This window comes from Glycine max, chromosome 1 (genome assembly GCF_000004515.6).
Source record: "Glycine max cultivar Williams 82 chromosome 1, Glycine_max_v4.0, whole genome shotgun sequence".
Classification (NCBI taxonomy): Eukaryota; Viridiplantae; Streptophyta; class Magnoliopsida; order Fabales; family Fabaceae; genus Glycine; species Glycine max.
The window spans coordinates 51,548,664-51,561,191 of record NC_016088.4 but is presented as its reverse complement, the minus strand read 5'-3'; the positions used below and the strand labels follow the sequence as shown (position 1 = coordinate 51,561,191).

General features: G+C 33.1%; 3 protein-coding genes across 5 annotated transcripts; 2 read left to right on the top strand and 1 right to left on the bottom strand.

The window, feature by feature from the left end:
- Window positions 1–1,001: 1,001 nt before the first annotated feature.
- LOC100820457 (uncharacterized) lies at window positions 1,002–4,874 on the top strand. 2 transcript variants are annotated; one of them, XM_003517131.5, is made up of 3 exons: window positions 1,002–1,150; window positions 2,370–3,236; window positions 4,472–4,874. In XM_003517131.5, the coding sequence occupies exons 2-3, from the start codon at window positions 2,377–2,379 to the stop codon at window positions 4,644–4,646; spliced, it is 1,035 nt and encodes a 344-aa protein (XP_003517179.1). In that variant the 5' UTR covers window positions 1,002–1,150; window positions 2,370–2,376; the 3' UTR covers window positions 4,647–4,874. The 2 variants fall into 2 exon arrangements, with proteins under 2 accessions (XP_003517179.1, XP_014631226.1); XM_014775740.3 differs by having other exon boundaries at window positions 1,013–1,150; window positions 2,374–3,236.
- A 649-nt stretch (window positions 4,875–5,523) lies between these two features.
- LOC100819921 (transcription initiation factor TFIID subunit 14b) lies at window positions 5,524–8,813 on the top strand. Of its 2 annotated transcripts, XM_003517130.5 has the most exons (6): window positions 5,573–6,547; window positions 6,709–6,797; window positions 6,882–7,103; window positions 7,524–7,711; window positions 7,811–7,932; window positions 8,492–8,813. In XM_003517130.5, the coding sequence occupies exons 1-6, from the start codon at window positions 6,425–6,427 to the stop codon at window positions 8,585–8,587; spliced, it is 840 nt and encodes a 279-aa protein (XP_003517178.1). In that variant the 5' UTR covers window positions 5,573–6,424; the 3' UTR covers window positions 8,588–8,813. The 2 variants fall into 2 exon arrangements, with proteins under 2 accessions (XP_040872085.1, XP_003517178.1); XM_041016151.1 differs by having other exon boundaries at window positions 5,524–6,547; window positions 7,524–7,932.
- A 1,081-nt stretch (window positions 8,814–9,894) lies between these two features.
- On the bottom strand, window positions 9,895–11,274 carry LOC100808689 (WEB family protein At3g51220). Its single transcript, XM_003516500.5, has 2 exons — window positions 10,992–11,274; window positions 9,895–10,669 (listed from the first exon to the last, which is right to left on the bottom strand). Exons 1-2 carry the CDS (start codon window positions 11,133–11,135, stop codon window positions 10,187–10,189), a joined length of 627 nt encoding a protein of 208 aa, XP_003516548.1. The 5' UTR covers window positions 11,136–11,274; the 3' UTR covers window positions 9,895–10,186.
- Between the last annotated feature and the right edge of the window lie 1,254 nt (window positions 11,275–12,528).

The window sequence follows — 12,528 nt, the reverse complement described above, 5'->3', positions numbered from 1 at the left end:
TAAGAGTGATAATCTATCAAAAAAATGATTAAAATTTCAAAATAAAATCTGTTAGTGAAGATGTCCTAATGCATTTAAACATAAGAATAAGACAAGGGAGAGAAAAAACATGAGAACAAAATATCTTCCATTTTATACATTTCTCACATTTAGGCATACGTTAGGGATTTAAAGCACCTTCAAATTTTAGCGACAATTATGTCATCTATAAATTGATAAGCTTGTTTGCTAAGCAAGCCATCTGCAAGGTACTAAGGTTTTGATGTAGTTACTAGTTAGCTATCAGTAAAAACTACCTCATGATTAATTCTTGAGGCACGCATTTAAAAAAAAGAAGTTAAAGTAACACTTATTTTTTTAATAATTTATTGATTTATATCAAATCTTAACCACATATTTAAGCAACACAATTATCAATTATGTTTTATTGATTAGTTACTTTTCAATTACCTCAAAGTTGATACTTGCTAGTAAATATTTTAGGAAAAAATATTTTTTAATAATGTTTAGCGGTAGTTGTTTAGATAACAATATCATTTGAATAATTACTTTCAAATTTTAATAACTAAATAAACCTAAATATCTATAATTATTATTTTAATAAATTAATTACCAATGCTGAACTTCACTAATTTTTATTTATTTAATGAAAAATATTATTTCATCCCAGTAAAATTTAATACCTAAAGCAATTATAAAAAAACTTGTCATATTGCGTATATTTATAAAAAAAAAAGATGATAATATTGTTAGCATAAAAAATCAAAATACATTATGAATAAAATCAAAATGTTACTCGAGTATTTTTTTTATTATTAAAATTTGTAATAAAAATCATCGTTAAGTGTAAAATAAATTATTATCAACCAAATCAGAAATTATTTAAAATATAATTATTAAAAAAATTAACAAAATTATCATTTATGAAAATTTAGGATGGAACAACTTAGTATAGACATTAGACAATTTTGCCTTTATTTAAGGTGAGTAAGAAAAAACATTGTCCAAGTTAAAGATGCAAATTTTGGTTCTGTCTTTATTTTTCTTTTTCATGTAAGCAAAAGAACGAATTAGAGTGGGAAGACGATCCAACTCGGACCCGTTATCTTCATTCTATTCAACCGATCCTCTCTTTTTCTTGTCAAAGCAGGTACTCCTCTTTCCTTCTTATTTGTTTAATTATATTGTTCTATTCCAATTCCCTTTTGGCAGATTCCACTATTGTCCTCTCTTTTGTTATCCTAAAAGATTTGCAATTTCATCTTTTAGCTAGTTTTGGTGGATATTCGGCTTCAAGCTTGTCCCTTTGATTATGGGTTGGAGTAAAATTTTGATTTTTCTACCTTCTACTCCAAGATCAGTTTCAATTCAAGTAGAGAAAGGAGAAAACAATAACTTTTGTTTTTTATTGGGAAATACCGATTGATTCTCTTCCTGCCCGTGATATAGTTCAGAGTTTTTATTTTCTTAGCTCATTTTGTTTAGTTAACAATTCGATGTGATGCTTTGATCGTGGGTGGTGCTTGTATTGCTCCCAAACTATGCTGAACTGGCCGTAGTTTTAAATGCGAGCTTTAGTTAATTTTAAGTAAAAAGGGGTGAGAGAAGAGGTACTGCATATGTTTTTCGTGGACATATAGCTTACAAGAGTTAACATCTTGAAGCATTAAGGTTAATTGTGTTTTTCTTGGCTGCTTTGTAGTGTCAGAAACCAATTTTTCATTTATTTATCTGTTTATTAAATTTTTTGCTTCAAATTTTTTTCCCGCTTGAACTTTTCCTCTGTCAGTGGGATTTAGTTTCAAACGTAAGTGTACCGGCTATATCTGGGGTTGAGCCAGTTCTTTATGTGTGCTGTAAGTTGAAGACATTTTTAAGTGCTAACCAGGAACAAGATTTTTGCCTTGTATTTATGTTACATTATGTTAGTACTTAGTACTTCTCTTGAGTTGATATAGATGGATGCTATAAGCTTTCTTAGGCTTCAAAGAAGCAAACAATATAAATTATGTACTTATTGTTGCTTTACAGAAGACATTATTTTTTACGCATATTTATGCTACATGTTTTTGAAATGAGGACATTGGCTGACATATATATGCTTAAAGTACAAGTGCATTTACTTTTATTGTTTACTTTGATTTTATTTTGTTTTAATATATGGCATTGAACTTACTGTGCTGTATCCTTTTAGTTATGTAATTACTTTGAAGCCCACTTTAAGCTAACCTGATATCTTCCTGACTACTCTATGATGGAGCTTTGCCAAGGGTTTTCATATGATGAAATATTAACCTTATTAGCTTATTTCTATCACAATACATGTATGTTGTATATATTGTGTTCTTAATTTTTCTATGAAACGTTAGATAGGGCATGGCAACAGATGAAAATGCTGACATGTCAGATGCGAAGTCCCAGTTGAGTCAATTGCATGAGACATGGAAGCAGGAGATTGCAAAAAGCCAATCCCAAGTGGATGTATTGCAAAAAGAACTTACAGAGTTAAAGTCTTGCAATCAGGCTTCAGATGGAAATGCAAAAAAGGAGTTGGAGGTTCTTTGGCGAAGAGTCAAGACTGCTTCTACATTGTTGACTTACTTAAAATCAAAAGCTAGGCTCATGGCTGTTCCTCATCTAGCCCATACATCTTGTGGCATCAAACAATTAGAGGGGGTAGGCTTTGTTGACAAAAATGGGATACCATTATCTGGTTGGTCCAGCAATGTTGATCTTTCTTCATTTGATGACGCAGATGAAGAATCTTGGATAGGAATTAGGCATCAGTATGGTTCCTTAGATGAACAAGATGCAGCTTATATAGGTGAAATGCTCAAGTCTGTACAGATGGTCGCAGATGTAATGGAGGCCCTTGTCAAAAGGGTTTTATTGGCTGAGTCAGAAACTGCAACAGAGAAGGAAAAAGTAAGTATAAGTAAGGAAGAAATTAAGCGGAAGTCTACCCAGTTAGAGAACATGTCTATGAAATTACAGGAGATGGAGCATTTTGCTTTGAATACAAATAGTATCCTAACTGAGATGCGGCAGAGAGTTGAGGACTTGGTGGAAGAAACAACCAGACAGAGAGAACGAGCTGCTGAAAATGAAGAAGAACTTTCTAGAGTGAAGCAGGAATTTGAGTCTCTGAAATCATATGTTAGTGGTCTAATAACAGTAAGAGAAACCTTGCTTTCTTCAGAGAAGCAATTTCAAACTATTGAGAGGCTGTTTGAAAAGTGAGTATACTACATGCTATAAGCAATTTGTTATTATATTGCATGTCTTGATAATTATTTGATGTTTGACCTACGTCAAGTTGCTTGAGTTAAATGCTTCAGTACACTTCCTGCTGCATTTTTATGCTATATTTATGATTTATTTTGTTTTTACTTGGTGACATGCCATCACATTGACTTTTATTGGATCAAGTGTTCTACTTTTGTAAAATAATGTTATTCTTTTTGTGGGTGTGGATAGAATTTTCTGTATGCACATGACCTGGGTCTTTCTTGGACTCTTATTTTAGAAGCAGAAGTTAAAATAACAATGAAATAATCTTGGGAACCTTTAGTGACAAAAGAAGTTAATACTATTAAACTTGGTTTGTTGAGATATGTGAGAAATTATTTTAAGGGTCAATTAAGAGGTAACTATATTCTTGTCATAATTATTTTCATTGTGATTTGGTTAACTATGTTTTTATTTGAACAAAAACTCATTTTCTGACACATCATAACTTGGCTATTGTAATATTGTTTCATTCAGGAGGATTGTCTTCCTTTTTCTCTTCTGCTTGACTCAGTCACATCTATACCGCTTATCCCAAGTTTCTTTCTAAAAACAGTAGCATTTAATTAACCCAAGAGTTTGTTGGTTTTATTATATAAATATCACCTTGTTGGAAGTTGGCAACTGGGTTTGCTTTTGTGTGCATTTTTTCAGCTACTCTCAGCAATGGCAAACTTAAAATGTTGAATAATCGTTGTTCAACTGACATTAGCTACTGATTTATAAAATTATAGTATTTAAATTAGGGTTTAAATTACAGTATTTGTATAGCATTGGTCCTTTATCTAGGCAATGCTTCAATAAAATCCATTCACTCTAAATGCTAGTATTGATAAATGCATTTGGGTGCATCTCTCCTTGTCATGGCAAATCCAGCATGTTCTAGCCGCGAAGGCTCAAATGGATTTTCAAAATATAGATTGGCATGGCCTACCCATTATAATGAAATGTCAATTGGAGTGTCCCAATGTGCCTAGCTCACATGGTTTAAACATTTGCTCGCATGTTTTCACAAAAAGTGTTAATTGAAGCACAAGTTTCTGGTCCATAAGCCTGTTATTATGACAAGATAATTTGGGTCTTGTGGTAGCATGGTGTGAACATTCTTTTCAATTCTCATGTACAATGTTCATTTCTACCTCGATACGTACTTGTCTTATTGACTGATGTTCCTTTGGAGCAGGCTAGTTGCAAAGACTACTCAATTAGAGGGTGAGAAAATGCAGAAAGAGGCTGAAGTTCAGAAACTTATGGAAGAGAATGTCAGGTTGAATGCACTGCTTGACAAGAAAGAGGCTCAACTTCTTGCATTGAATGAACAATGTAAGGTAATGGCCTTGAACGCTTCAAACATGTAAATGCCAATGCACGTGACAGACTGGTTGCTTTGCGTTTTATGCTGACCACTGGAGGCACTAAAAAGAAGGTTTATCCATAAACATCATTAATGCCTTAAGTTTTATTTTCTGGTGCCATTTGTTGTTAAAATTGAACGCAGAAAAATACTTGTGCTTGGAATGTAAACTTGGCTTGCTCTTTCACGGGGAAGAAAAAAAAATGAGAATGGGGTGTCTCTTTGCTGTAAATGTTGGAGACCGAATCACGAACCTCACATCACAGTAATATTATGATTAGTTAATTATCATCAATCAATAGGAGTCATTCAATCAACTTATAATTTTTTCGATTAATAAATATATTTGAAATTTCTTCAACTTAAGTAGAAGTATTTGTGTTTATTTCACAAGTTTATAGTATTTTTTAAAACATAAATTGAATAGTGTCTAGCTTATAATTTATATTACATTCATTATTTTATTTTTATTCTCAATATATTAATAAAAATTGGTTAAATTAATCATTTTGAGCCATCTGTTTATGCTTTTTTTTTAGCAGAGAATCACCATTTTTTTAAAATAAAAAAGTTTAGTGTTTGGACAAAAAAAATTTGAGGGACCAAGAACACGAGGAGTTAAAAATATAATTTATATCAGAAATACAATTATATATGATTTTGTCAAAGTCCTTAATGACATGGCAAGTCACACAAGTCAATTGATGATAATGATTAAAAATGTTAACAAAGAAAAAAATTATTTAAGGATTAAAAGTGAAATTTTGAAAAAAAATTTAGAGACGAAAAAATCCTATTTTATGTATTAATATTTTTATCGAAAATAAAAACTATATAATAGATTTTTTTAAAAGGTCGCAACCTAAACTAAAACAAACTCTTTTTAAGAAGTATGAATTTGATATTTTTAGTAAATAGGTTAAGTCTTAAATGGGTTAGGTTGTATACCTAGTATTCTTGAGGCTTATCTAGGTCAAAACCAAATCACGACCATTGATGACACTTCAATCACAGGATTTATGTAATTACAACTCAGTTCAAGATCCAGGGGTCGACCAAATGCACCTCTTCAGCATCCTATTTCCACTTTCATGCCTTCCATGTCTGCGTAACCGTCACGCTGGATAACCATCATTCCCACTAAGATGAATATGTAAGAGTGATATGCATTAGAACTTCAGTTTCCACTCCCTCTATTTGCTTTTGACTTGGGCCAAGAAGTCAACGCCACCCCTTCACCACCGCACCTTACCAACATTCTGCCAAATTTCGTCATAAATTGCTTACGACGTTTTCACACTCACTTCCAAACGAGCAACTTAACATCTAACTAGTAGCCTGAAATATTTTCATCCTTCGTAAAATGTAAAATGTGAATTGTGAATATAAATTGTTGATATTTTTCTATAAAAACCTTTCTTTATTTCTACATTCTTTTCTCTTGACTTTAAAATATTTGGATTTTGAGGAAGGGATACTTTATTCGTTACTGGATAGGCAAAGCCAGCATTCCAGCGATGCCGAGCATAAAGTACTCCATAGAAGATTGGAAATTATTTTATTTTAAAAAAAAAGTGTTATACAAAAACCGAACAACTGCCGAGGAACCAAACCAACGCTACCAAAGCCAATGGAAAGGCATTATCTCGTTGTATGAATTGGGTAGTACTACTAGACTACTAGTCTAGTGTCTGCAATTTCTCTCTAAAACCCTAAACCCCATTCTCCTGATTTTTGTTATTCTGAATTTCGGGAACAAAAAACAACACAATCAGCTGGCAAATGTCTAACTCTAACCCGTTACCCCTCAAGAGACAAGGTGAACAATCGTCCGATGATGGCGCCTCTGCCATTAAACTTTCTCGCCTCAAAATCGCAATACCCTCTGAGGATTCCGACAAGAAGGTAACCCCTCTTTTTGGCTTCCATCACCAATTTTTTCAACCCTAATTTTGCCTCCTTGTTCCTTTGCTTCTTTATTATTTTTTCCTTCCTGGTTTTGTATTCCCCGCGTTTTTGTTTATTGGGTACCGAGTTTTCCCCTAAAAATTTAATTTTTGGTTCAGAATGCGAACAGGAGGCTCAAAGATGTTGAAATTTGTGTCCCAATAGTGTATGGAACCATTGCATTCTATCTTGGAAGGAAGGCCAGTGAGTAAGTTGTGTCTTTGTTTGTGTCCCTTTTACTTTGTTGGGTCAGTGAATTTGGCTATAGTTTCTAATCCTTCGATGTCTCCAGGTCTCAGTCACATAAGTGGACGGTGTATGTTCGTGGAGCGTCGAATGAAGATCTTGGGGTGGTGGTTAAGAGGGTTGTATTTCAGTTGCATCCTAGTTTTAATAACCCCACCAGAGTTGTTGAATCACCCCCTTTTGAGTTATCAGAATGCGGTTGGGGTGAATTTGAAATAGCCATCACCCTCTATTTCCACCCTGATGTCTGTGAAAAACAGTTGGACTTGTGAGTTTCAGTTGCTTGTTTTAGGGTCTTCATATTTTTCTGATTGAATAAACCATCAATTTTATCCTCAAACTATTACTACTTTCTCTTCTAAGTAATCCTTAAAGTAATAAAACTATTTTTAAGTAATCCTTCAAGTAATGAATATGCATCACTTTAGTCCCTCAGTTGATGTATTTTAGTAACATTTAGGGACTAATTTGAAGGTTTTTTTTCAAAATGTTAGAGACTATTTAGCTTGATTTCTAATACTTTTAGAACTACTTTAGTGGATTGTTTTACTCTAGGGACTATTTAGGAGAGAGAGTGGTACTTCAGGCATGAAATTGATGGTTTACTCTTTTTGCTGGTTACTTGGATTTGAGACTTGGGAGATTACATTTTTTGAATAACTTATGTTAATGGATTTTGTGGTTATAGGTATCACCATTTGAAATTATATCCAGAAGATGAATCTGGCCCCCAGTCTACGAAGAAACCTGTGGTTGTTGAATCTTATAATGAGATTGTTTTTCCTGAACCCTCGGAGGGTTTTCTAGCACGTGTACAGAATCATCCTGCTGTTAATGTGCCTAGGCTTCCTGCTGGTTTGAATTTACCAAGTCCTGGTACTTTCCTTTCAATGTTATTCCAACTCCTACTATTATTTAAGTTTTTTCCCCTTCAGATTTATTTCTTTAAGCTTTCCCTTGTTTTGGTTTCTGCAGTACCAATTGATACTGTGAATGATAAGGAGAGAGGTGACACCAAAGATCATCCTCTAACCCAATGGTTCATGAACTTCTCTGAGGCTGATGAGCTCTTAAAACTTGCAGCAGCTCGCCAGCAGGTTATGGTTTCTTTATTCAATTATTCTATCATGCCTTGTCAATAGGAATTTACTAGTGGCTTTTATTCTGCATTAGTTATTGTGTAGATGCTATGCTATACTGCTTGTTCCTTAAAGTAATATTATTTTATGCAGTTATGGGATTACCATCTGAAAGTAAATATAATCAATTCACTGAGCAAAAAAAATAAAATAATCAATTCACTGATCCATTCCTGATGTGCAACTAATCAAGATGATCTTCTCACAAATGAGATACTTTTTTTTATTATTATTTTGTCTGCATTCTTCTTCTTTTTAGTCCAGGAGGCTTTTATTGGATGGTGAAACCTAATGGATTAGTCCGTGGTTTTCACCAAATGTTTTATTTGTTTGGCACTGTTTTGGATGCATATGTAGTGAGCACGAAGCTAACTGCTCCAGTTGCACATGTGGGCCTCTCTTTCTTACTGGTTGAAAGCATATTTTAAAATCTTTTACTAATGTTTTGCTATTGAATTGTTTAGTTTCTTAAGAGTTAGTGAGGATTTTTGTGCTGACTGTGTTTGCCATGTCCTAGGTGCAAGCTCATATTGTTAAGCTGCGAAGACAATTAAGTTTGGTGGAAGGACTACCTCAGCTGTCTAAACCGCCCTCTGGTTATGAATGCACATGATTCTTATTTTTAAATCTTTTGGGCTTCCCTTTTGGGTCAAACTTGGAAGATTCATTATGAACAAGTATGTATATATGCGTATAGTCATCCTTGTAGATTGTGTTGCTTATTTTTATCTATGGCAGCCAAAAGATTAGAGGTTTGAACTTTGAAGAATGGACATGATCCTGGGCAAATACTAGTTGTAACCTGAGGAGTATAATATTTTATCTCAAACTTATCTAAATCCCTGTTGCTTTAACAGTTTAATCATTTAACAACCGAACTTCGATTATTATTAACAAGTGTGTAGTTAATTGAATTTTACGCTTAAATTGACTCAATGTTGATGAGCAAGTCCATCTAACTTTTCATATGAAGTTATATGAGCAAAAAATCAATATCAATATGCAATAAATACAAGTTTTCTAGAAGGAGCATTACTTTATACTATTGCCAACAGCTATGTTGAAGCTTCCTTGTACGACCAAAAGAGACATTTGTCAAATGTCAACTCCTCTTGCAATACGTAATGGTAGAGGTAAATAAAAAAAAATTAGTCATTTAATCTTTATAGATAATAAAAATTTATCTTTTAGTCATTAAACTTAAAAAGTCATCTATGTTGATTCCTCCACATGTAGTAGTAATTTTTAGTCCCTTCTAATTTCTATACATTGTCATTTTTATCTTTTTTATTCCTTATTCTCTAAATTCATATAGACTAAAAGAGATTAAAAATATTATGTATAAAGATTAAAAGAGATAATTTTTAAATATAGAAATTAAAATGTAAAATTTATATAATTATAAAGACTAAATGAAAGATTAAACTTAAAAAAAAAACCTCCTATCAGTCTTCGTTTATCATGGTTTAGTAAAAAAAACTCTAAGCATTGTTGTGAGATAAACTTCCACAAAATCGACCACGTGGACAACATACTTATAAGTTCAAGGTCAAGGCAAGTTTGAGAACACCACATCCACAACACATAATTATTTTTTAATATAAGGTCATCAGGATTGGCTCGAGCATAAGGCAATCAAAGTTCTTAATTTAAGTTCATCAACAAAAGACTTATTTATTATTTTATAAAACTTTCATCTGAGTAAACGTTTACAATAGTGGCCATTAGTATGTGCTTATCATCAATACTCTTACTTAAAAATTAATTAGCCATTAATTTCATTTAAAAAAAGAAAACTTCATCTTAAAATTTGTTGAGTTAAAAGTATGTTTGGTCTGCCATAAGTTACGTTGAGTTGTTGACCAAACACAAAATATCCAAGTGGTATTGTGGTATATGTCACTGAGTATACTCGATACAGTCTACACTATACACAAAAGCACTTTATTGTCTCTGATTCGATTCCATACGGTTCCAAAAGCTCTTATGCTACCAAGCAAACTCCAACACAGGCCAGCTCAGTAAGCATAATACGAGTTACAAAATTGAGAGGACCAACTTTCTTCTCATAAACAGAGAAAAATAACAGCAGGTAATTATTAATCTGAAAATTGAGGGTTCTCCAAGACACATATTTAAGGAAATTTTGAAGAAAATAGAAGCAAGTTAGCCAACTAAGAAGGTGAGAGAAACTTCTTAGGCTCTTGGAGAGTCAACTTGCGTGGCTCCCTTTCTTTTTAGAGAAAAGCCATCCTATCAAAGACATCAATGGCTTCCTCTTTGGCTTCTTAACTGAAGGAGATCTCCCAAGCAATTCACCCTTGTTAGGAATAACTTGAGCTAGTGCATGAGGACTAGCGAATTTCACGTATCTTGTTTTTTGGAACTCTTCTGCTTTCTCCTCATCACTGCTTTGTGTTTTGATTTCCACATTGGTTGTTGCATTTGCAATGAACTTGAGGTCTTCAATCTCCGGATCGTCCCGTCGCTGCAGCAACCTGAGCTCTCTTGCTTTTGTGTCTTCTAGTTCTTTCTTTGTTTGTTCAAGTTCCTTCTTAAGGGACTTGATTCGCTTAACCAACATGCTAGCTTCATCTCTAGCTCCCTCAAGATTTTGCTTTGTTTCTTCCAGCTCAGTTGCCAATGCTCCACCTCTGGCTTGTGGACTCCCACTTCCACTTGCTTCAACTCGCATCTTAATCATTCGAGACACATAATCAGAAGAAAGTTAATCAACTAACTTTATACATTTGCTTCAATTTAGAGCTAGTTAATATATGCATTATGTTTTTAAAGTCAGACACATAATTATGACAATATTTTAACCAAGGCAATAACATTAATACAGGAAGAGAAGATAATTCATGAACCGATATTGTAAATGGTTTTTACACGACATCTATTACAATTTGGCATGTATAATAAATTTGGTGACTTATACCTATCATGATTTTTGATTGATGGGTAATACATAAAAATTAAACTTATATAGGAGTAGAAAGAGAGATGGCAGGAACCTCTTTGAGCTTGTTGGCATAAATTTCCCCAACTAGTACTTTTTCTCCGAACAACATAACTGCTTCTTTAACAGACTTGAATGGGGCACGAGTGTCAATCTCTGCGCGTTCCATGATCACCATTCCACCACCTTTCTTGTCCATCAATATTTGTTCTTGAGCTAACTATTTGCCAACTTTACCTCAGCTGGTGTAGAAATTAAACTATGATAGAATGAGAAAGTTGCTAATGACAAACGTACGTAAGAGATGTATATATGAGTGAATATCAGAAGGGGAAGCTCCATTTAATACAACAGATAGGTGGACTAGTCTTAAGGCCATTAGTTAATGGATATTGGTGGTGTAATAATTGGCTAACTTGAAAAGAAACTTAGTAGAATCACAAAACCTTTCTTTTCTTCGCGTCCACTTCACTGGTATTTCGTTAATTGAAGTTGACAAGGGTGGTTGGACAGTCTTGATAATTTAGTTAGTTCAATCTATATGATATCGAAATTTTGAGAGCACCCTTTAGAGCCTTGATTAGGACTTGTCTCCTATCTACTAAAGACGTCATAGTATATCGTTTATGGTTCCATTTCAGGCAATAGTGGAGACCATGTAAATTTGCAGAAAGAAAATAAAAACTTGGGCATGTTCATGTACATAAGGAGTAAATTTTTTCATCCGAGTGCTTCGTCCAAATTGCTGATTAAATAAGGTATCCAACGCCCTCTAATTAGACCTACTTTCAAATTTTAACATAATTAAGATATTGTTATTATATTTGTTAATACCTAAGAACAAAATTTAAAATATAAACGTTTAAAGTATATTGAGAAATAATTGTTGTTGTGCAGGAAGTTTTTTTCTTGTCACAAATATATTTAAAGTCTTTTTTATATAATTTTTTTTTCATTTCCACGAAACTGAGTCAAAAAAGTAAGATTAAGGTCATTACTATTTACACTTCTCTTTTTTATTTAGTGTATCCCCGTTTCATAGTTTGGTTAAAAAAAAATCTTCTAAAAGTATGTCTCATTCAGGAAAATAATTTTCAAAAGTGTTAAAATTCCCAAAAACTACTTTACAAAAGACAACGTCTTCGATCCATGCAACGAAAAACATCCAATATTTTGCATGCACTAAATAGAGAACTTACCCAATTTGTCACTTGTAAGTTGTAAGTGTTTGTAACGTAAAAACATAAAGTTGCTAGTGTTTATCCTAGCCATTATGAGGATTAAGAGGCAAAATAAATAGTACATACTTAAGAACCTCATCAGCTAGAAGCATAGAGGACAAATGTCCGGGATTCAAACATCAAGTTTCATTAACTAGATCAAATCGTTCGTTCATATGTATCATGCTCGTTAGAGTTCAACAAGAGTTACGATGTCCTAACACTACCTATCAATGGGGTGAAAATAAACCAAATGATTTGTAAGGAACCTGTCAAAGGTCTGGTCCAACCTAATTTATTTATTAAAAAAATTAGGTTTATGCTTTTCAAAAAAAAATCAAAAAGGTCAAATTTTAGGCTTTATAAAATGTC